We start from the raw sequence: 23,207 nt of genomic DNA on the forward strand, positions 1-23,207 counted from the left end.
GAGATTTGGAGTGGAGGGCGGGATACACATCCAATATCTTCTTCTAACTATTGCTACCATACAGTCTTATCTTAAGGTTTCTTGTAATTTTTAGTGAAGCTATGACAAATATTGTAGTATATACATAAACAAGGGAGATGGGTGATGAGTCCCAAGGCAGATCACAAGTATGACAAAAGCTTTTCAGTTAACTGGTAGATTACAAGGTATAGTATTTGAATCTAACAGCAAGCATTTCTGTAGTGCATGCAGACATAACTTTGGTTGTCGTCACCACAGAAAAAAAAAATCCTAACCTTTATAGGAGCTCTTCATGAGCCCAGCCATTTTTAACCTGTACTATTACTTGTAACAAGGACAATGCTGAAGGGTTTGTAGAGAGACCCTGCACATGTGCGCAGTAAGAGATCCTGTGCAGGTATTGAGAGGAATGTCAGTTGTTGTCAACTCTCATCTAGGTATGTGCATCTCAAAAAAAAAAGGAGGAAGTGCCGTATTTTTCGGAGCATAAGACGCACTCCCCCCTCCCCCCCAGTGGGGGGAAAAGTGTGTGCGTCTTATGGAGCGAAGGTACCTTCCTGGGGGGGGGATCCATTGCCTTCGCCTCTGATCCCGGCGCTTCCCCCGCGCCTGCCTGCCTGTCTCCAGCTTCTTCCGGCAAGCGCTGGGATCACTCCACGCTGCCCCCGCCGCAAACCCAGCGCTTTGCGAGCGCCGGCTGCGGAGAGGGCAGCGTGCTTCCTCCGTGCCTGTCTGCCTGGCTCCAGCTCTGACGCTTACAGCAAGCGCTGGGATTGGGGGGTAGAGGGAGCGATCCTGGCGCTTGCTGTAAGCGTCAGAGCTGGAGACAGGCAGACAGGCACGAGGAAGCACGCTGCCCTCTCCGCAGCCGGCGCTCGCGAAGCGCTGGGTTTGCGGCGGGGGCAGCGTGGAGCGATCCCAGCGCTTGCCTGAAGAAGCTGGAGCCAGGCAGGCAGGTGTGGGGGAAGCGCCGGGATCGGAGGCAGCGGATCGCCCCCCAGGAGGAAGGTCCTATGGTCTGGAGCGCCTTATGGTCCGAAAAATACGGTATTTTTTTTTTTAATCTGAATATTAGGGAACTAAAAAATAGTTTAATTGTATTAACCAGGCATTGCTGGTTATCTGGGTTCCGAATGCTAATTGTGCATCAGCTCATTCATTCCCTGTGGGAATCTTTTGGAGGGGGAGTTGGAGGGGCTGTTTTTTAAACCGATGGTACCAAACTTTCAGCAGGGCTGCTGGTGTCTGTCCCCTAAATCACTCCAAATTTGAAGTGACTTGGATGAAGAGGTCCAATTCTGTGGGCCCCTGAACAACGCCCCCCCCCCCCTCCCCGCTATTCTCCATTATTTCTAATGGGAGAGAGTCCAAGCTTTCTCCAGGGGAAACAGTAAACTCTAATGTGAGCAGAGCAATCACTGGCTAAAAGCCTCCCGCTGCAAACAGAACCAAGAAGCCTAGAGACCCTGCAGAGCCGCTGCCAGTCTGAGTAGACAATACTGACTTTGATGGACCAAGGGTCTGATTCAGTAGAAGGCAGCTTCATATGTAACCAATGCAGAGCCAGGGAATCGCAGCACAATGTGGCAAGTTAACACAACAAATGTAACCGGAGAATCTTTCCAACAAGCGGATCTAACAAGGAATGCTGTTGTAAGCCCAACGAATATCAAATCGGAGACTCCCCGCCTTGCAAGCCAATGTCAAACCCGAGAATCTAATGCAAACAACAAACCAATGCAAAACCGATTTGAGCAAAGAACACTGTTTCAAGACAAAACCAGTTTCAAAGAACAGGATCCAAGTCAAGCCAACTGGGCAAGCCACCAAGCCCTGGCAAAAAGACAGTGACACAGAAGCACAGTAAAATGAAAGGAAAACAGTCCTACCCGCCCTTGCTAGTCTCAGTTAATCTTGAATATTTCAGGGTTTTTCAGGACCCATTTTCTGGTCTCCTGGATAATCCCAGAAACCATCTGGACACCTGGATATATCCAGATAATACCAATAACGTATTTTTGCATATATATTTGGACTGGATATATCTGAATGCACATCCATCTGAATTATGAAAACACACTGCGAAGCCCCACTGTGTTCCTAATAACAAGTCAGGTGCTTTGCAAAAAGCCCCTGACAGCACACTCTACCATCAACATCAAAACCTCAAACCAGCTCTGCGCCATAATATGACAGGGCACAATTAATCCTCACAAAAAGTATTTGAAAATGGCATATAGCAGGCGGGACGAGAGGGAGGATTTTTTTAAAAAAGTGAGCAGAAAAACCCAGGAGGGAGGAGGATAGAAGGGAGGGACGGTGGCTCAGTGGTAGAGCATCTGCTTGGGAAGCAGAAGGTCCCAGGTTCAATCCCTGGCATCTCCAAAAAAGGGTCCAGGCAAATAGGTGTGAAAAAACCTCAGCTTGAGACCCTGGAGAGCCGCTGCCAGTCTGAGAAGACAATACTGACTTTGATGAACCAAAGGTCTGATTCAGTATAAGGCAGCTTCATATGTTCATAGAACACATTTCCATACAGAGTATGTCCGAGTTGTAGGCAGAGAAGAGGACAAGAATGTGTGTGTGTGGGGTGGGGGGGAGACCAGGGTGGAACACACACACAAACACCACCACAAATGCAGGGGAGAAGAGGGAGAATTTTAAAAAAATATGCAGGGAAGAAGACAAATGACAACATTGGATTTGTATCCAGCCCTCCATGCTGAATCTCAGAGTTTCAATGTGGCTCACAAATAAGATTCCCCCCCCACACACAAAAAGTCCCACTGTGTTCCTAATAACGTCAGGTGCTTTGCAAAAAGCCCCTGACAGCACACTCTACAATAAACATCAAAACCTCAAACCAATAACTTCCCTCCCTCCCCCACAAGAGACACCCTGTGAGGTAGGTGAAGCTGAGAGAGGTCTCCCAGAAGCTGCCCTTTCAAGGACAGCTCTGCCAGAGCTATGGCAGACCCAAGGCTGTTCCAGTGGTGGAGTGGGCAATCAAACCCAGTTCTCCCAGATAAGAGCTATGGCTGATCCAAGACTGTTCCAGTGGCTGCAAGTGGTGGAGTGGGGAATCAAACCCGGTTCTCCCAGATAAGAGCTTTTTTAAAAATACAAATCGCATGTTTAAAAACCTCCTTTTTTTAAAAAAAAGGTCCCATTTCTTTTAGATGTTTGTGTTGATCGACAGAGAACTGAGGAACTTGAAGAAAGGGCTTTCAACTTCTCAAAAAAGGTTAGTGTTCTGAATAGTTTTACTTGTGTGATTCTGGAAGTACGCATAGCTGTGAGACCAGTAAGATTTTCAAGGTGTGACATTCAAGAGCCAATGCTGCCTTTGTCATATACCGATAGGATTTCACAGCTTTGAATCTGCTTTGACTGTTTCCTCCCTTTGTGTAACTCAAATCCGGGAATCTTTGTTTTCATTCCAAAATGGCCACACTATTTGCAGTCGTGGTGCCATAGCTGAACTTGAGTGATCAGCTGCCGCAAAGCAAATAGGTTCCATCAGTGAACACTGTAGCTACATCCTGCCTGGCCCTCTTTTGGTGCAGGACTTCACACTTTACAGTTCACGAACTTTTATTTTTAAAATATACTCTTGGCTTTTTATGTAGGAAAAAGCCCAGCAGGAACTCATTTGCATAATAGGCCACACCCCCTGATGACACCATTGTTTCACGCAGGGCTTTTTGTAGAATGGTCTAGGACCTGCCTACCTTAGGGACCGTCTCTTCCCATATGTTCCCCAGAGAGTACTCCGTTCTGGCTCCCAAAATCTGCTCATAATCCCCGGGCCAAAGGAGGCCCGGTTGAAGTCAACCAGGGACAGGGCCTTTTCAATAACAGCCCCTTACTGGTGGAACCAGTTACCAGAGGAGGTCAGGGCCCTGCGGGATATTGGACAATTCCGCAGGGCCTGTAAGACAGTCCTCTTCCGGTTGGCCTATAACTGACTGGCACCAAAACTAGCAAAATACTGAAGGAAGTTGATAGATAGCGTAGTGCTGGATTGATGTACTGATTTTTAATGTATTTTAATGTTTTAATCTCTTAATTATATAAAGTGTTATTGTATTTAAAATTTGAATTTTATCGTTAGAATCTCTGTGTTGTGAGCCGCTCTGAGCCCGCTTCGGTGGGGTAGGGCGGGATATAAATCAAAATGAAAAATGAAAATGAAAAGCCCAGCAGGAGTTCATTTGCATATTAAGCCACACCGCCTGATGCCAAGCTAGCCAGAACGGTGTTCCTGTGCGTTCCTGCTCTCTCTCTCTCTCTCTCTCTCTCTCTATATATATATATATATATATATATATATATGCAAATGTAACATCATAGTTGGTTGTTACAACTCTAATTTCCTCTTGATCATCTCTTTTTCTGAGTTTTGTGTTGCAGTAGTAACACTTGATTGTACAATGGTTTTCTCATAACTTTTAGCAATTAAATGTTTGGGCTACGTAACAAGCGATTAGGATTTATCCTGGCACCTCTAGAAAAAACAATACACGGAAACATGGCACTGTTTGGTGTTTGTATGCCTGCTTTTGTTCTAGTTTGACAATGAATTTGTAGCTCATCAAGAGACGAAGGCACAGCTTCAGAAAGCTGAAGAGAAGATGGGTCGGTTTGAGGCTGAGCTACGAGCTTATAAATGCCAGGTAAAGGAATTAATTTTTAGTAAACAGTACTACCCTGCCCGTTGGAGAGAGTGCCGGCCTTTGAGTTGGTTATTAATGTGCTTATCTGGTGACTCGTTTAAAAGTTTAAAGTCCTGTTGCAAATTCCCCTATAACCAACTATTATGAACAACGCCTCCGTTTATTAGTTTTTGTGATGTGAAGCATAATTAACGAAAAAGTTAATTTTTCCACATTTTAATAAGGGTTATGATATATGCCTGTGTACCTAATTTAGATAGTCAAATAAGAACATTAGACAATTGTGGCTTATTCCTCTGCCTTCCAGTGAGTCATAGCACGAACAAATGAATTTTGATATGCCCCAGTTAGGCGCCTGAGAACGGATCCGTGTTTTATGTGGTTTTTATGCAGTGCAGCTGGATAACAGGCAACTTTGTGTTACTGCAAAGAAATACCGTTTCGTTTTGCGAGTTTGGCAGCTGTTCAATACGCATATTTTTAAAAAATGTACAAATCTTACATTATCGTTTCATGAATCATATTCTCTTTAAGATTCTCCAAGATATACAGGAGTCATGCTGTTTTGTCGCCTCGGTTGTGGTTTCTTCTGTGTTTGTGTTTATAAATCTGCCATTCTGGCATGGCTTCTGGCATGCCTGTCAAACCACGAAGACCAATCCACATGCGGCTGGGCGGGCTTTAACTTCCCTGTCGGTGATGATGTCACAGTTGCGCAAGGCTGTATTGGCTGTTTGCCCGCAGTAAATGCCGCTGCAACTGTCATGTCGGCTATTTGTGAAGGCCCAAACCGGTTTATCAACATCCTGCAATTTTTTTGCTGGTACATCTTACACGTTTCTCTACGGAATCAAAGAATTTGTCAAAACATTTATGTGGCCTTGTCAATTGTATTTATTCATGGAAATAGATTCAGATGGGGTAGCCACGCTGGGTCGGAAGTAATAGAACAATGTCTGAGTCAACTGGCACCTTTAAGAACATAATTTTTATCTTTAAAAAAGCAGGCTTGCGCACGAAAGCTTATACCCAGAATTAAACTTTTTTTTTGGCTTTAAAGTTGCCACTGGGCTCAAATATTTATTTGAACGCAGCTGTGTGCAGACACTGGTGATTTAAGAGGGTTCTACGAAGCCCTGAAGGCAGTATATGGTCCATCATATCAGGCTCAGAGTCCCTTACGTAGTGCAGACGGCCAAGTGCTCCTCACAGACAAGGCATCCACACTGAACCGGTGGTTGGAGTATTTTCAGGTTCTCTTCAGTGCCAACCGCGTAGTTCAAGATTCAGCAATCCACCTCAACCCACTTCAACCAGTGAAAACAGAGTTGGATGAGATCCCCACCCTAGAAGAGACTGTTAAAGCCATCAAGCAACTGAAAAGTGGCAAGGCAGCGGGAGTTGATGGAATCCCACCAGAGATCTGGAAGCATGGGGGCATAGTACTACATAGTACACTTCACAAAGTACTTGTCACCTGCTGGGAACAAGGCAAACTACCACGGGACTTTCGCGTCCCGCATTGGTCTTGTCAGCCACCAGCGAGCCTGCAACAGACGTGGACTACTGCACCTTTCTTAAATCTTCGTTCGCGAAGTCAAGCCGAGAGGCGAGAGAGAGGGCTCAAATATTTATTTATTTAATTCGATTTTTAGCCCGCCCTTCCCGTAGACCAGGCTCAGGGCGGATTACATCGAAAAAACAATCAGCAGTAAAAAAACCCCAATTTAAAATCTAAAATCACAGAGAACAATAGGTACTAAAATGGCAAATTCTGCAAATTCACAAAACAACAACAACAACAACAATAATAATAATTAATTAATGTCCTGCCCTCCCTGCTGAAGCAGGCCGAAACATACTTTATTGTCCAGGTCCAGCAGGTCTTATAGCAGTGGGATGGAATGGGGAGAGGCCGATAAGAAGTGATGCCCACTGCCTCAACTAAAAGCTTTGTTTCCCGTGCCCTATGGAGCTGAAGCAGATCCTGCAGAGCCCGGATCTCCTAGGGGAGCTCGTTCCACCAGGCAGAGGCCAGGGCTGAACGCTTTGTTTTCTTAACGCGGATTTAAGATTTGCTCTTGAGGTGGTTGCATTAACAAATCCGAGCGTTCTGTTTCTTTCCAGAATGGGTCTACAACCGGAGATTTAGCTGGCAGCCCCCTGCCAACCCGAGAAGGACCAGGAGGTTCTACTGACGCGACGGGTCACTTGGTGCAGTCTTCACCGCCTCTTCCTGGAGCTGTGCCGCCCCCGCCCCCTCCCCCGTTGCCCCCCTCATTCACTCCGGGTGCAGGAAAGCCACCTCTTTTGGGTGGCGCCGTTCCTCCTCCTCCTCCCCCACTGCCCGGGGGCCAGCGTTCTCCTCCTCAAGCGCTGCCGTTTGGCCTGAAGCCCAAGAAACTGTTCAAGCCGGAGATCACGATGAAAAGACTCAACTGGGCGAAGGTGAGACGAGAGAGGGAATCGACCTACGTAAAGCTCTCTGTAGAAATCCACATGACATGTCCGGGTCCTTGGCACTGACGAAACCACAGGCAGCAAGGGGGGAAAAATGTAAATGATAGCACACCGCAACAGTGCCCAAGCAAGGGGGGATCCTGATTTCCTTCCTGGAGGATGGTATGAGTCTGCAGACAGGGCAGTTGCTAGGTTCAGAGCCGGCGCGTGGGTGTAGGCCAGGTAGGTGGCTGCCTGGGGCGCCACCTGGCCTAGGCACGCCATGAAGCGACCACACTCCTCACACGCCACGCCGTTGCTTTCCTGACCTCGCCGAGGTTTCCTGAGCCTTGGGAAGCCTCAGTGAAGTTGGGGGGGCGGGTAGCAGCGAGTGCACTCAGAGCCCAGCCCTAAGCGCACCTGCTGCTATCCGGACCTTGCCAAGCCTTGCGAATTGGTGGCGGGGGGGTGCACAGCAGCGAGCATGCTCAGAACCCAGCTCTGCTTTCTGGACCTCGGGGGGGTGTGTAGCAGCGAGCCCCCACTGTTGGTGCGTTGGAGTCCCTCTCCCTCTTCAGGGGGAGCTGGGTCTTCCCGTCTCCCTTTGAAGGAGAGAGCCGGGCGGAGTGTTCACGCGATATGTGCGCGGCCCGATGACGTCACTTCCGGCGACACCATCGAGCTGCGCGTGGAAACCACACGCAAGGAGAAGATTGAATGGGGCGCCAGGGTAGGGTGCAGCATGGAGCGCCAGAAACCCTAGCACCGGGCCTGGCCAGGTTAATGCTCTGCAGAAGCACAACGCGTTGTCCTAGCTGGGTGTTGCTGGCTCATCCTCAGACCTGTCCCCTCACGGTCAGGTTTCCCCATTCCCATAAAGTCGAAGCACCCTCCTGCCTGTCATGATCCTCTCCTTAGCACTGAATCTGTTCGTTAATCAGTATTTCAGAACTGCTCAGTAAGAATATAGAATCATAGAATAACAGAGTTGGAAGGGGACCTCCAGGGTCATCTAGCCCAACCCCCTGCACAATGCAGGACATCCACAAATACATCTCCCTAAATTCACAGGATCTGCATTGCTGTCAGGTGGCCATCTAACCTCTGTTTAAAAACCTCCAAGGAAAGAGAAGAAGAAGAAGATATTGGATTTATATCCCGCCCTCCACTCCGAAGAGTCTCAGAGCGCCTCACAATCTCCTTTACCTTCCTCCCCCACAACAGACACCCTGTGAGGTACATGAAGATATTGGATTTAGATCCCGCCCTCCACTCCGAAGAGTCTCAGAGCGCCTCACAATCTCCTTTACCTTCCTCCCCCCAACAGACACCCTGTGAGGTAGATGAAGATATTGGATTTATATCCCGCCCTCCACTCCGAAGAGTCTCAGAGCGCCTCACAATCTCCTTTATCTTCCTCCCCCACAACAGACACCCTGTGAGGTAGATGAAGATATTGGATTTATATCCTGCCCTCCACTCCAAAGAGTCTCAGAGCGGCTCACAATCTCCTTTACCTTCCTCCCCCACAACAGACACCCTGTGAGGTGGGTGGGGCTGGAGAAGGCTCTCACAGCAGCTGCCCTTTCAAGGACAACTTCTGTCAGAGCTATGGCTGACCCAGGGCCATGCTAGCAGGTGCAAGTGGAGGAGTGGGGAATCAAACCTGGTTCTCCCAGATAAGAGTCCGCACACTTCACCACTACACCAAACTGGCTCCTAAGGAGGAAGCCTAAACATTGGCTTAGAATGTTTATTGGTTCCTGTTGGAGCGGCCAAAATTAAGTCTTAAAAGAAAAAGAAAAAAACCTCACTGGTGTAGTGAGAGCCAGTTTGGTGTAGTGGTTAAGTGTGCGTATTCTTGTCTGGGAGAACCGGGTTTGATTCCCTGCTCCTCCACTTGCACCTGCTGGAATGGCCTTGGGTGAGCCATAGCTCTGGCAGAGGTTGTCCTTGAAAGGGCAGCTGCTGTGAGAGCCCTCTCAGCCCCACCCACCTCACAGGGCGTCTCTTGTGGGGGAGGAAGGTAAAGGACATTGTGAGCTGCTCTGAGACTCTGTCCTTCAAAGGGCAGCTGCTGTGAGAGCCCTCTCAGCCCCACCCACCTCACAGGGCTTCTGTTGTGGGGGAGGAAGGTAAAGGAGATTGTGAGCTGCTCTGAGACTCTGTCCTTGAAAGGGCAGCTGCTGTGAGAGCCCTCTCAGCCCCACCCACCTCACAGGGCGTCTGTTGTGGGGGAGAAAGGTAAAGGAGATTGTGAGCTGCTCTGAGACTCTGTCCTTGAAAGGGCAGCTGCTGTGAGAGCCCTCTCAGCCCCACCCACCTCACAGGACGTCTGTTGTGGGGGAGGAAGGGGAAGGAGATTGTGAGCTGCTCTGAGATCCGGAGTGGAGGGCAAGATATAAATCCAATATCACCTTCACCTTCTTCTGCGCAAAGGGCCTCAGCTTCTAACAGCTGCTAGCTTTGTCTGCATGCTTTCCATCCTGGATGGTTAGTTTTGTTCATAATGAGAAATATGCTAAAAGGGTGGTGGGGGGGGGAGTTGCTTCTCATGGGACGCTGCTCCGCTGGTGATGCTACATCAGAACCTTCAGTGTGGGGGGAGATTAGTCAAGAGGAGTGACTGCTGCAGGGTGTTCAGAAAGAGCAATTTTGGCATCGTTGTGCTCACCGAGAGAGGTGGGAAGCAGAGCGACACTGAAGGCACCTTGCTGGAACCTGAAGGAGGCAGCCCTGCCATGTTCTCCCAACATGTAGGTGGCTTGTCTGCTCACCCACCCATTGCAGCAGCAGCTGAATGATTGGTTTATTTAAAGATTTCCCCTGCCTTTCCAGCACATCAAGATTCCATAAGCCAGGGGTGGCCAACGGTAGTTCTCCAGATGTTTTTTGCCTACAACTCCCATCAGCCCCAGCCAGCATGGCCAAGCTGGCTGGGGCTGATGGGAGTTGTAGGCAAAAAGCATCTGGAGAGCTACCGTTGGCCACCCCTGCCATAAGCAATTCCTCGCAAAGGTGATAGACAAGTAGTGAGTATGAGAGAGAGAGAGAGTGCTCCACTCCACCTACCTAGCGGACAGATGTGGCTTCTTTGTCCTTTCTCCAGGCTTCAGGATTTTCCTGCACCGTTGCTCTGGCTGCTGTTTCCCCCTGTTCAGTCTATTCTAACTTTAAGCAAAAATACTTAGAAGTAGCTTGTCAAGATTATATTCAGTTGCCAGAAGCTGGTGCCGGGGGCAAGATGTTGTCTTTTGTTCCATCTTGGCCTAATAGAGATGTTGACAACTGCATCTCCACCTCTTGATTCGCCTCATTCCTGGGGAATAGGAACTGGAGAGAGTTGTTCTCTGCCTGCAGTCAAACTGCCTAGCATTGCCCCTGACTGTAGCTGGTTATGCCCCCCCCCCCCCCCGAATTTGGGAAGCAGAAGAAAACTGCAGATTTATACCCCGCCCTTCTCTCTGAATCAGAGACTCAGAGCAGCTTACAATCTCCTATATCTTCTCCCCCCACAACAGACACCCTGTGAGGTGGGTGGGGCTGAGAGAGATCTCGCAGCAGCTGCCCTTTCAAGGATAACTTCATGCGATAGCTATGAACATATGAAGCTGCCTTATACTGAATCAGACCCTTGGTCCATCAAAGTCAGTATTGTCTTCTCAGACTGGCAGCGGCTCTCCAGGGTCTCAAGCTGAGGTTTTTCACACCTATTTGCCTAGACCCTTTTTTGGAGATGCCAGGGATTGAACCTGGGACCTTCTGCTTCCCAAGCAGATGCTCTACCACTGAGCCACCATCCCTCCTACATATGAAGCTGCCTTCTACTGAATCAGACCCTCGGTCCATCAAAGTCAGTATTGTCTTCTCAGACTGGCAGCGGCTCTCCAGGGTCTCAAGCTGAGGTTTTTCACACCTATTTGCCTAGACCCTTTTTTGGAGATGCCAGGGATTGAACCTGGGACCTTCTGCTTCCCAAGCAGATGCTCTACCACTGAGCCACCATCCCTCCTACATATGAAGCTGCCTTCTACTGAATCAGACCCTCGGTCCATCAAAGTCAGTATTGTCTTCTCAGACTGGCAGCGGCTCTCCAGGGTCTCAAGCTGAGGTTTTTCACACCTATTTGCCTAGACCCTTTTTTGGAGATGCCGGGGATTGAACCTGGGACCTTCTGCTTCCCAAGCAGATGCTCTACCACTGAGCCACCATCCCTCCTACATATGAAGCTGCCTTCTACTGAATCAGACCCTCGGTCCATCAAAGTCAGTATTGTCTACTCAGACTGGCAGCGGCTCTCGGGTCTCAAGCTGAGGTTTTTCACACCTATTTGCCTGGACCCTTTTTTGGAGATGCCAGGGATTGAACCTGGGACCTTCTGCTTCCCAAGCAGATGCTCTACCACTGAGCCACCGTCCCTCCCCTGTGGCTGGCCCAAGCCCATTCCAGCAACTGTAAGTGCTCCCAGATAAGAGTCCACACACTTAACCACTACGCCAAACTGGCTCTCTGCTTGCTTGCTCCTCCAAATACAGACGACTGCAGACCATCTTTCAAATGAAATGGGGAGGGTGCGGAGGGTTCGTGGCTCAGGGGAAAAGCCTCTGCTTCTTATGCAGAAGGTCCCAGGTTTGATCCCCGGCATCTCCACTTAAGGCATCTGATGGTACGTGACATGAAGGACCTCTGCCTGGGACTCTGGAGAGCCCCCTGTCTAAATAGTCAATGTTGACTTTGATAGACCAGGGGTCTGATTTATTGTTAGACAGCTTCAGGTATGAGCCATTGGCAGATTCATTTATGTATTTATTTTTGTAACAGGAAACTCAATAAGATAATAATCCATCCATCTTTGCATGCAAGTTTTTTATAACTAAGTCAGGGGTGTCAAACATGCGGCCCAGGGGCCGGATCAGACCCTTGGAGGGCTCCTATCAGGCCCCCGAGCAACTGGCTGTCATCTGCTTCTCCTTATCTCATTTCCTTCTGCATCTCAGCTTGCTCAATCGCACAACAGCTACAGAGCAAAACCTCTGTGTTCTCCATTGGCTGAGGCTCCTCCCTTGGGGAGGAAGGCGGGGGGGAGAGCTTGCTTTGCCAGGCTCTCTCAATTGCACAGCAGAGCTACTGAGCCAAGCCTTTCTTTCTTCTGTTGGTTGAGGTTCCTCCCCCTCCTGATCCCCTGGGGAAGGAAGGAAAGAGCCAGAGCTTCCTTTGCCCAGTTCCCTGGATCTCATGGGAGAAATACAAAGAAAGCACCTTTAAAGACTTAGTCCTAATGTTTTAAGCATGTTTTATTTTTTAAAAAAATCTTTAATTGTGTTTGTCTGTGTTTATAAAGTTTATATCTCTGCTACGTAATCTTAAATAGGTGCACACATGACCCGGGCTCGACAAGGTCTCATTTATGTCCAATCTAGCCCCCATAACAAATGAGTTCGACACCCCTGATCTGATTAATATTATTGTTTGCAGATCAGACCACACGACATGAGTGAGAACTGTTTCTGGTTAACAGCAAACGATTGCAAATATGAATCTGCTGACCTGCTGGGCAAACTGGAGCTCACATTTTGTTGCCAAAGGAGAGGTGAGTAGCTTTTCTAAAGGAAAATGATCAACGTTTGAAAACGGTGCGCCTACATTTCAGTGAAGCATTGGTAGTTCTTATGAGCCGATACCTGCAGTGAGCTGTTTTGAACAATGAATTGGATCAGGCTTTAGGCTCACTGGAAATTGTTTTCTAAGTGTGTGGCGTGGAAAATACAATTTGCTTCACTTGGAAAGTTGAAGCTATACAATACGTGGAAATGGAATAAATAACTGACCACCATTTGTATCATTCTGCATCTCTTTGTCTTGACACCAAGGTTAGTAAATACAGCTCCTGCAAGAGCTATGATACTAAGGGGGGACCCTGCACCACCCTCTTTAATTCCATCCCTCTTTCCAGTGGCTCCCTCAGCTCTTGCACTTTCTTTCCTCCCTCTAGGTCTCTGGGCGACCTCTGCAGTAGAGTACAAGCATAGACAGCTTCAAGAGGGGACTGGATAAGCATATGGAGCAGAGGTCCATCAGTGGCTATTAGCCACAGCATATTGTTGGAACTCTCTCTCTGGGGCAGTGATGCGCTGTATTCTTGCGCTTGGGGGCGGGTAGAAGTGAGAGGGCTTCTAGCCCCACTGGTGGACCTCCTGATTACACTGTGTGACACAGAGTGTTGGACTGGATGGGCCATTGGCCTGATCCAACATGGCTTCTCTTATGTCCTTCTGTGACACAGAGTGTTGGACTGGATGGCCCATTGGCCTGATCCGACATGGCTTCTCTTGTGTTCTTATGTGACACAGAGTGTTGGACTGGATTGGCCACTGGCCTGATCCAACATGGCTTCTCTTATGTGTGGCACAGAGTGTTGGACTGGAGGGGCCATTGGCCTGATCCGACATGGCTTCTCTTGTTCTTATATGGCACAGAGTGTTGGACTGGATGGGCCGTTGGCCTGATCCGACATGGCTTCTCTTGTTCTTATGTGACACAGAGTGTTGGACTGGAGGGGCCATTGGCCTGATCCGACATGGCTTCTCTTGTTCTTATGTGACACAGAGTGTTGGACTGGATGGGCCGTTGGCCTGATCCGACATGGCTTCTCTTGTTCTTATGTGACACAGAGTGTTGGACTGGAGGGGCCATTGGCCTGATCCGACATGGCTTCTCTTGTTCTTATGTGACACAGAGTGTTGGACTGGATTGGCCACTGGCCTGATCCAACATGGCTTCTCTTATGTGTGGCACAGAGTGTTGGACTGGAGGGGCCGTTGGCCTGATCCAACATGGCTTCTCTTGTTCTTATGTGACACAGAGTGTTGGACTGGATGGGCTGTTGGCCTGATCTGACATGGCTTCTCTTATGTTCTTATGTAGAGGAGAAGAGTTTGCCCTCCTTCCCCGCTTCACACACTGTGGAAATATTCACCTACGTATGGGTCAGACTTAGGAGGCTGACTGGGGTCCCAATGCTAAGTATGCTATCATGCTGGCTTGTAGCATAGTGAACTTTAAAGTCTGCATTAAGTTTCTTCTTGACTTCTGGGAGCCACACAATATGTGTGAAAAAGCCACCTGTGGCTCCTGAGCCACCGTTTGGCCAGCCCTGCAGTGGGTGATCTAATAATGCCCATCGTTTGCATCACTGAACTGTGTGGTCTTTCCCATGCTGGCTTCTTTGCAGAGTGAGGACTGCTCAGCTTGACCTCCAGTTTGCTGGATGATGTTGGTTGGTCTCATAATGGCCATTGTTCTCATCAGTGACCTGCGTGGCCATAAGCTGCTGCCTCAGGGAGGGCTTCTCACCTTGATATTCAGTTTTCTGGATGATGCAGTTGGTGATCTAATAAGGGACAAGACAATTCTCCCTATTTTGGAACAGTCTAAGGCGCTAACAGATAAGAAGAAGATGATGATTTTGGATTTATATCTCACCCTATGCTCTGAGTCTCAGAGCGGTCACAATCTCCTCTAACTTCTCCCCCCACAACAAACACCCTGTGAGGTAGGTGGGGCTGAGAGTGCTTTTACAGCAGCTGCCCTTTCAAGGACAGCTTCTATGAAAGCTATGGCTGACCCAAGGCCATCTCAGCAGATGCAAGTGGGGAATCAAACCCGGTTCTCCCAGATAAGAGTCCGCGCACTTAGCCACTACACCAAACTGGCTCTCTAAGATATCTCTGGGGAAACTGCTGGTTGATGAAATGCCAGCAATGCCTAGAGTAACAGCTAGGTTTTGCGCCAAAGTGATCATACAGAAGAATAGTTTTAAATCATAGGAGTTTTCTCTTGGTGTAGACTTTGTAGAGCTATTACAAATAACTGCTGCTATGTACTAAAATTTTATCTACATTTTAATGTTGTTGTATTATATGGACATGTGTTTTAGTAGTATACCTTTGACAGATTTGTACTTTTTATTACTGATAGATTTGCGCTTTTTACCTGGTCTGTGACTAATAAACACTGCCTGCCTGACTGATCTAATAATGCCCATTGTTTACGTCACTGAACTCTTCAGCGTGGCTTTCAGCAGAGTGAGGACTGTTCAGGTTGACAGCCAGTTTTCTGGATGATGCAGCGGGTGATCTAATAATGCCCATTGTTTGCATCATTGAACTATTTTATTGCATTTACATCCCGCCCTCCCCTAATGGGCTCAGGGTGGCTAACAACAATTAAAACAACATAATGTTAAAATCAAGGTACAATAAAATCATTAAAACAGTTTGACAGTTCATACAATTTAAAATCTGTAGTACAGTTTCAGGTTCACTTGTCGGGATCCAGTTGGCGGGTTTTAATTCTTATTGAGCGCCACATATAATGGTGTTGTAAGATAGATTCCAGCAGGCGGCTGTGTTGGTCTGAAGCAATAGAACAACAGTAGAGAAGTGTATCTTTAAGACCAACTAAATTTAATTCAGAATGCAAGCTTTCGTATGCTCTTACACAGACTTCATCAGACATATGGGAATGGACGCAGCAATTCTTAATATAAGTGGGCAGTGTGGAATCATGGGAATGTTTTCAGCAGATTAAAAGAATCACAAATAGGACTGTTTGTTAGTGTAGGACAAAACAGCTGAAAAAACACTAGGTGATAAAAAGAAGACCGCTGTTGTAGGGGTGCCATAAATGTAGGTGACATTCTGGCTTTGTTAGTTTAAATAGAGGGCATGTTTACTCAAGAGATTATAACATCCGTATAGTTTGCCATAGGATGGGTTGGAGCTGTTTTACTGCAAAGGAACTTCAAGAACAGAATGGAGAGAGAAATTGCTGAATTACAAATTATCACGAAACTCGGAACAAACACCTCCCCAGGACTGAACAGGGATATTGGTTTTTTATCTCATTACGTATACTAAACCAACTCTCACTGAATATAGCTGTGCATCCACAGTGTTCCACTGTATTTCTCTTTTAGAACAGTGTATCAGAATAATGTTTTTTTTGTGTTGACATGCTCAAATGGGGGATGTGGGCTGTTTGTCTCATTACATATACTAACCCACCTTCCACTATACTTTAATGCACCCTGTTTTTCTAAGGGCTAACCTATATTATTTCTCTTTTAGAACAGTGTATCAGAATATTTGGGGGTGATTTTTTTGTATTAACATACTCAAATGGGGGATATCGGCTGTTTGTCTTATTGCATATACCAACCCATCCTGTGGCAAACTATATGGATGTTATAATCTCTTGAGTAAACATGCCCTCTATTTAAACTAACAAAGCCAGAATGTTACCTAGATTTATGGCACTTTGCACCTACAACAGCAGTCTGCTTTTTTATCACCCTCCAGTGTTTTTTCAGCTCTGTTTTGTCCTACACTAACAAACACAGATCCTATTTGTGATTCTTTTAATCTGCTAAAAGCATTCCCATGATTCCACACTGCCCACTTATATTAAGAATTGCTGCATCCATTCCCATATGTCTGACGAAGTCTGCTGAAGAGCATACGAAAGCTTGCATTCTGAATAAAACTTAGTTGGTCTTAAAGATGCACTTGTCTACTGCTTGGTGTTATAAGATGTTATTTGGCGCTTTGGATTTGTACTGGGATGAACTATGTGGCCCTATCCTGCTGGCTTGCAGCATAGTGAGCTCAGCTTGACATCCAGTTTGGTGGCTGATGCTGTGGGTGATCTAATAATGCCCACTGTTTGCATCACTGAATTGTGTGGCCCTGTCCTGCTGGCCTGTAGCAAGGGTCGTGGGGGGGAGTGAATCACTTGGGTGGGTGAGTGAGAAGTCAGCAAGGGTGGGGGGGGCACTCGCCCAGAGCCTCTTTCTAGAGCTTGTGTTTTTCTCCACGATGGGCCTTATTCCTAGCAATATATAAAAGCTCTGCTGACCTTTGGTGGGTTGGAGTGTGGAAGCTGAAGTGTGGTTCTCCTTTCCTCCATTTTATTCTTACTGTAACTCTGTGAAACACATTAGGCTTCGAGGGTACAACAGTCCCAAGGTCGCCTTCCAAGCTTCCGTGGCAGCGGTGGGATTCATACCAGGGTCTCCTATGTCCTTGCAAGACTCTCTAACTCAGGGGTGGCCAAACTGTGGCCCGGGAGCCACATGTGGCTCTCTCACATATTGTACGACTCTCAAAGCCTTCACCATCCCATCAGCTGGAATGTAGAAGGCATTTCTCTCTTTAAATCACTTCTCCAAGCTAAGCCAGACAGCGGCTTGGAGAATGCATTTAAAGTTAAAGTTGCTTTCTTTCCATCTCTCCTTCCCTCCTTCTTCCCCACCCATTTCCCTCCCTCCTTCCTGTTTTGTGGCTCTCTGACATGCATGTCTTGCAGCTCTCAGACACCTGATGTTTATTCTATGTGGCTCTTACGTTAAGCAAGCTTGGCCATCCTTGCTCTAACTGCTGTTACATGCGAGTTGGTGACCTATTAAATCCCCCTTTGTTTTGTAACAGAGAGAATATTTCCTAGCTTCCAGTTTCCTAGCTTTTCGGGAGTGAACCTTTTCTTCTGTTGCCAATAGCAGAGGAATGTTCTGGAGCTCACTTGTTCCAGGATGTCCTTGGTGTTTGGCTCTGCAGCTGCCAAGATCACCCTGAATCCAGGGTCCAGGTTTTGAGACTCCTGCCTTTATTTTCCATTGAGCTGCATGTGCCATGGGCAGACAAAAGGACGCTTCCGTTTAGAATAGATTTTACTTTCAAGCTTGGCTGACTCCGATTAGAAAACTGCTTCCAGACTTTAAAAAAAAGCACTGACTAATCGTTGACGTTGCAGGTAGACGCACTGGGAATAAAGCTGACCATGCGGTGTATTAACTCCACAGCATGGCTTGTACCAAAAAGTGAGGAATGTTGCCTTTGAAGACCGATTAGGAATATGCCAGCGTAGTGTGTTCCGGTGGAGGGAGCAATCATGTGCTGTGAAATGTCGCTTCAGCATTTTGAACGTTCACGCAGCCATTCATTAGCTACTGAACGAGACCCGGCATTTGTAGCTGTTACTTGACTGTGAGCGTGACTAAGATGCCACTTAGCTTACTTGCTAATGGATTGAAATCCTGGGTGGTTTGTTTACTTCTTCCGTAAGTAGGCGCCTCGGTTTCCGTATGAGTCTGGAATCGGTAGAGGGCGGATGCTATTTGTATCCTTTTGTGGCCTCATAATTGGGGGGTGGGGGTGGTGGGAGGTTTTTGTTGTCCAGTTGCACAGTCGAGTCCGACTCTTTGCGACCCCATGGACAAAGTCACGCCAGGCCCTCCTGATTTCCACCATCCTCCGAAGTCTGCTCAAATTCATGTTTGTTACATCAGTAATGCTATCCAGCCATCTCCTCTTTTGCCGTCCCCTTCTTCTTTTGCCTTCTGTCTTTCCCAGCATCAGGGTCTTCTCCAGTGAGTGCTCCATTCTCATTTGGTGGCCAAAGTATTTGAGCTTCAGCTTCAGCATCTGACCTTCCAGGGAACAGTCAGGGTTGATTTCCCTTAGGACCGACTGATTTGATCTCCTTGCAGTCCAAGGGACTCTCAAGAGTCTTCTCCAGTGAGGACTCCCTTCTCATTGGGTGGCCAAAGTATTTGAGCTTCAGCTTCAGCATCTGACCTTCCAGGGAATAGTCTGGATTGATTTCCCTTAGGACTGACTGATTTGACCTTCTTGCAGTCCCAGGGACTCCCAAGAGTCTTCTCCAGCACCACATCTCAAAAGCATCTATTCTTCTGCGCTCGACCTTTCTTATGGTCCAGCTCTCCCAGCCATACATTACTACTGGGAATACCATCGCTTTGACTATACAGACTTTTGTCGGCAGGGTGATGTCTCTACTTTTTATTATACTGCCCAGGTTCTCCATAGCTGTCCTCCCAAGGAGCAAACGTCTTTTAATTCCATGGCTACAGTCCCCATCTGCAGTGATCTTGGATCCCAGAAATGTGAAGTCTGTCACGACTTCCATGTCTTCCCCTTCTATTTGCCATGATGTGATGTACAGGTCTTAAATAAAGCAGCATCTGGAGTTGTGCACCCTCTAAGCCGGGGTGTCGCTTTTGTTATGAGGGCCGGATCTGACAGAAATGGGACCTTGTCGGGTTGGGCCATGTGTGTACCTCTTTAAGATTAGGTAGCAGAGATATAAACTTTATAAAGGACACAGACAAACACGACTAAAGATAGTTTTTAAAAAACCCTTAAATATAAAACATGCTTAAAACATTAGCACTTAAAGGTGCTTTCTTTGTATTCCTCCCGTGGGATCCAAGGAACTGGGCAAAGGAAGCTTTCCCCAGGGGACCAGAGGAGCCTCAGCCAATGGAGAAAATTGAGGTTTTGCTCTGTAGCTCCTGTGCGATTGGGCAAGCCTGGCAAAGCAAGCTGTGATGCAGAAGGAAGCAAGAGAGAGGGAGAAGGAAGCAGACAAGAGCCAGTTTCTCAGGCGCCTGATAGGAGCCCTCTGGGGCCTGATTCGGCCCCCGGGCTGCATGTTTGACACCCCTGCTCTAAGCTGTGGAGTCCTGTGAGCGAAAATGCTACTTTGAGAGCTGCTGGCATTTTACTGCATAAATTAGGCTGCTTTGGGACCATTTCTCCTGAGCTAAGACAAAAATGTGTGAGCCGGAGGCTAAAAAAAACTGTGAGGTAGCTCACAGTAACTCAGCTTAGAGGGAACACTGATCTGGAGAGACACGGTCGTCTTTGGAAAGATGCATGCCACTTTTCCCTAATGGATAAGTAACATAGCTAACAAAAGGATGTGAGCGAAAGAAATGTCATGTAAGCTTTTTCAGTTTTCCTAAGTGAATCCCTAATGCAGCTGAATCGTATACCAGATATTTAAGCATCCCTCCTGCCACATACCCCTAACAATATTTTGTGCTATCTCGAAGCCTAGACAAAGCTCAGCAGATCTTGAAATAAAATATGCTTAAAATGTTAGCACTCGTTGGTCTTAAAGGTGCTTTCTTTGCATTTAGAAGAAGAAGAAGATATTGGATTTATATCCCGCCCTGCACTCCAAAGAGTCTCAGAGCGCCTCACAATCTCCTTTCCCTTCCTCCCCCACAACAGACACCCTGTGAGGTAGATGAAGATATTGGATTTAGATCCCGCCCTCCACTCCGAAGAGTCTCAGAGCGGCTCACAATCTCCTTTACCTCCCTCCCCCACAACAGACACCCTGTGAGGTAGATGAAGATATTGGATTTATATCCTGCCCTCCACTCTGAAGAGTCTCAGAGCGGCTCACAATCTCCTTTCCCTTCCTCCCCCACAACAGACACCCTGTGAGGTGGGTGGGGCTGGAGAGGGCTCTCACAGCAGCTGCCTTTTTAAGGACAACCTCTGCCAGAGCTATGGCTGATCCAAGGCCATGCTAGCAGGAGCAAGTAGAGGAGTGGAGAATCAAACCCGGTTCTCCTAGATAAGAGTCCGCACACGGGAGGGATGGTGGCTCAGTGGTAGAGCATCTGCTTGGTAAGCAGAAGGTCCCAGGTTCAATCCCTGGCATCTCCAACCAAAAAAAGGGTCCAGGCAAGTAGGCATGAAAAACCTCAGCTTGAGACCCTGGACAGCCGCTGCCAGTCTGAGTAGACAATACTTACTTTGATGGACCCAGGGAGGTCTGATTCAGTATAAGGCAGCTTCATATGTTCTTCATATGTTCATTTCTCCCACGAGATCCATGGAACTGGGCAAAGAAAGCTCTGGCACTTTCCAGTACACTTGTATTAATTCACAGGTCTGCCAACAGTGGAAAAAGTCTTCCTGGTGACCAGTGTTCCCTCTAAGCTGAGTTAGCGTGAGCTAGCGCACAGATTTTTAGTCTCCAGCTCACACATTTTCATCTTAGCTCAGGAAGGATGACCGCAGAGCACAATAATTTACGCAGGAGCTCACAAGTTTAATTCCAGTCGCTCACAAAGTAGAATTTTTGCTCACAAGACTCTGCAGCTTAGAGGGAACATTGCTGGTGACCACAATTTGGGTTCCAATTTTTATTTTATGTAACCGACTTGGTGTAATAACATTTATATTTCAATAAAGTTTAGTCCTGCTACAGGCCCTATCTTATAATAAGGACATTAGGATGAAGAAAAACCTGCCAAAGGTCAACCTTGTAACACCTGAAAAATGTAAAAATAAAATGCACAGCTGTCTGTTACGTGCAGTACACCCTTGCAAAAGCCATTTAAAGGGAGCATGGTTTTTGCAAGAGAGGTGACTGTGTGCAAACAGGTGCCGGGTCCGGCAAGTGGGGCTGTATGTAGGACCTATGGATCCTGTGCTGTTGAGTTGTCCTCTTCTCGGGCAATTTTGTCCACTGTTAGCTGTTGAACTGGGACTGTACGTAATCCTGATGCAGTAGAAGTGAGCATATTAATGCTATCAAAGCTGATGCCGCAGCCGGTCTTTCTTTGGTGGATCAGTAAACAGTCTCCTTTCTTCCCCATACATATGTCTGGTGTCGTTGAAACCAGTGGGATGGGGTTGTCTGGGTTACAGCTTATGTATGGGTAATGTAATGAGACATTGTTAGAGCTTTCTAGTGGCCTGAACTTGGAATGGAATAATGAAAGCTCCTGAAACGCTCGTCAGATATAGAGCGCTTAGTATAACAATGAGCTTCATTAGCATGTGCAAATGTCATGTCCAAGAAACAAGAAAGGGCTCTGAACTCATGAAGCTGCTGTGTACTGAATCAGACTGTCGATCCATCAAGGCCAGTGTTGTCTGCGCAGGCTGGCAGCAGCTCTCCAGGGTCTCTGGCTGAGGTCTTCCATTATAACCCACTTCCTGGTCCTTTTTAACTGGAGATGCCCGGAATTGAACCTGGGACCTTCTACATGCCAAGCAGAGGCTCTTCTACTGAGCCAGGGTTTCAGGTCAAGGTCTTTCCCATCACCTGCTTGGTCCTTTTTAACTGGAGATGCTGGGGATTGAACCTGGGACCTTCTGCATGCCAAGCAGAGGCTCTTCTACTGAGCCAGGGTCTCAGGTCAAAGTTTTTCCCATCATTTCCTTGGTCCTTTTTAACTGGAGATGCTGGGGATTGAACCTGGGACCTTCTGCATGCCAAGCAGAGGCTCTTCTGTGGAGTCAGGGTCTTGAGTCAGAGTCTTTCTTATCACCGCCTGCCTGGAGATGCCGGGGACTGAACCTGGGACCTTCTGCCTGCCAGGCAGAGGCTCAGTGGCCCCCCTCTCTCTCCCTTTCACATTTTAGTGAAAAATTACTTGAGGTCAATATTTATACATCGATTTAAAACAAAACAAAACTTTTTTCCTTGACAGAAAAGAAAGGTGATGATCTCGAAGAGAAGAAATGTATTAAAAAGCAAATCAAGGAACTCAAAATTCTGGATCCAAAAACTGCCCAAAACCTTTGTAAGTAAATAGTTCCACAAATGGAAGTATTTTACAGTTTATTGGACTTTTCTTACTAATCATTTATGGTACTTTCCTTCCTAATCATTAGAGCATAACTCTTCCATTTCAATAATGGTCAGTGTTTCTCAGTTTGGGTTGTACTTTTAACAGAATGGCATCCTTCCCCAACAATAATCAGCTATATAATAGAAGAAGAAGATATTGGATTTATATCCCGCCTCCATTCTGAATCTCAGAGCAGCTCATAGTCTCCTTTATCTCTCCCCCCACAACCCCACAACAGACACCCTATGAAGTAGTGGGGCTGAGAGAGCTCTCCCAGAAGCTGCCCTTTCAAGGACAACCTCTGTGATAGCTAAGGGTCGTTTTGTAGAAAAATAGGCGGCGGAGCTCATCCAGCGATTGTTATGCAGCTGCACCTACTATTCAATGGACAAGGAGGTGAAACTCTCAGAAGGAGGAGGTGAAACTCTCAAAAGGTTCAGGAGCTGTGCTGTGAGCTTCCACTGAATCTGAGGCCTGGTGATAGCTACGGCTGGCCCAAGGCCATTCCAGCAGGTGCAAGTGGAGGAGTGGGGAATCAAACCCGGTTCTCCCAGATAAGAGTCCGCACACTACACCAAACTGGCTCACTAATACAGCACAAGTAATTCATTTTG

The 23,207-nt window shown here is 47.3% G+C and overlaps 1 protein-coding gene across 1 annotated transcript in view; it reads left to right on the plus strand.

Annotated features, from left to right (window-relative positions):
• Window positions 1–23,207, plus strand: part of DIAPH3 (diaphanous related formin 3) — a 234,745-nt gene that overhangs the window by 67,991 nt on the left and 143,547 nt on the right. Inside the window, exons 14-18 of the mRNA XM_060233550.1 lie at window positions 3,201–3,265; window positions 4,593–4,697; window positions 6,825–7,145; window positions 12,612–12,726; window positions 22,453–22,545. Of these exons, the coding sequence (XP_060089533.1) occupies window positions 3,201–3,265; window positions 4,593–4,697; window positions 6,825–7,145; window positions 12,612–12,726; window positions 22,453–22,545 (699 nt within the window). The remainder of the gene's footprint in view (window positions 1–3,200; window positions 3,266–4,592; window positions 4,698–6,824; window positions 7,146–12,611; window positions 12,727–22,452; window positions 22,546–23,207) is intronic.

Source organism: Heteronotia binoei, chromosome 3, assembly GCF_032191835.1.
Source record: "Heteronotia binoei isolate CCM8104 ecotype False Entrance Well chromosome 3, APGP_CSIRO_Hbin_v1, whole genome shotgun sequence".
In the NCBI taxonomy this organism is placed as follows: Eukaryota; Metazoa; Chordata; class Lepidosauria; order Squamata; family Gekkonidae; genus Heteronotia; species Heteronotia binoei.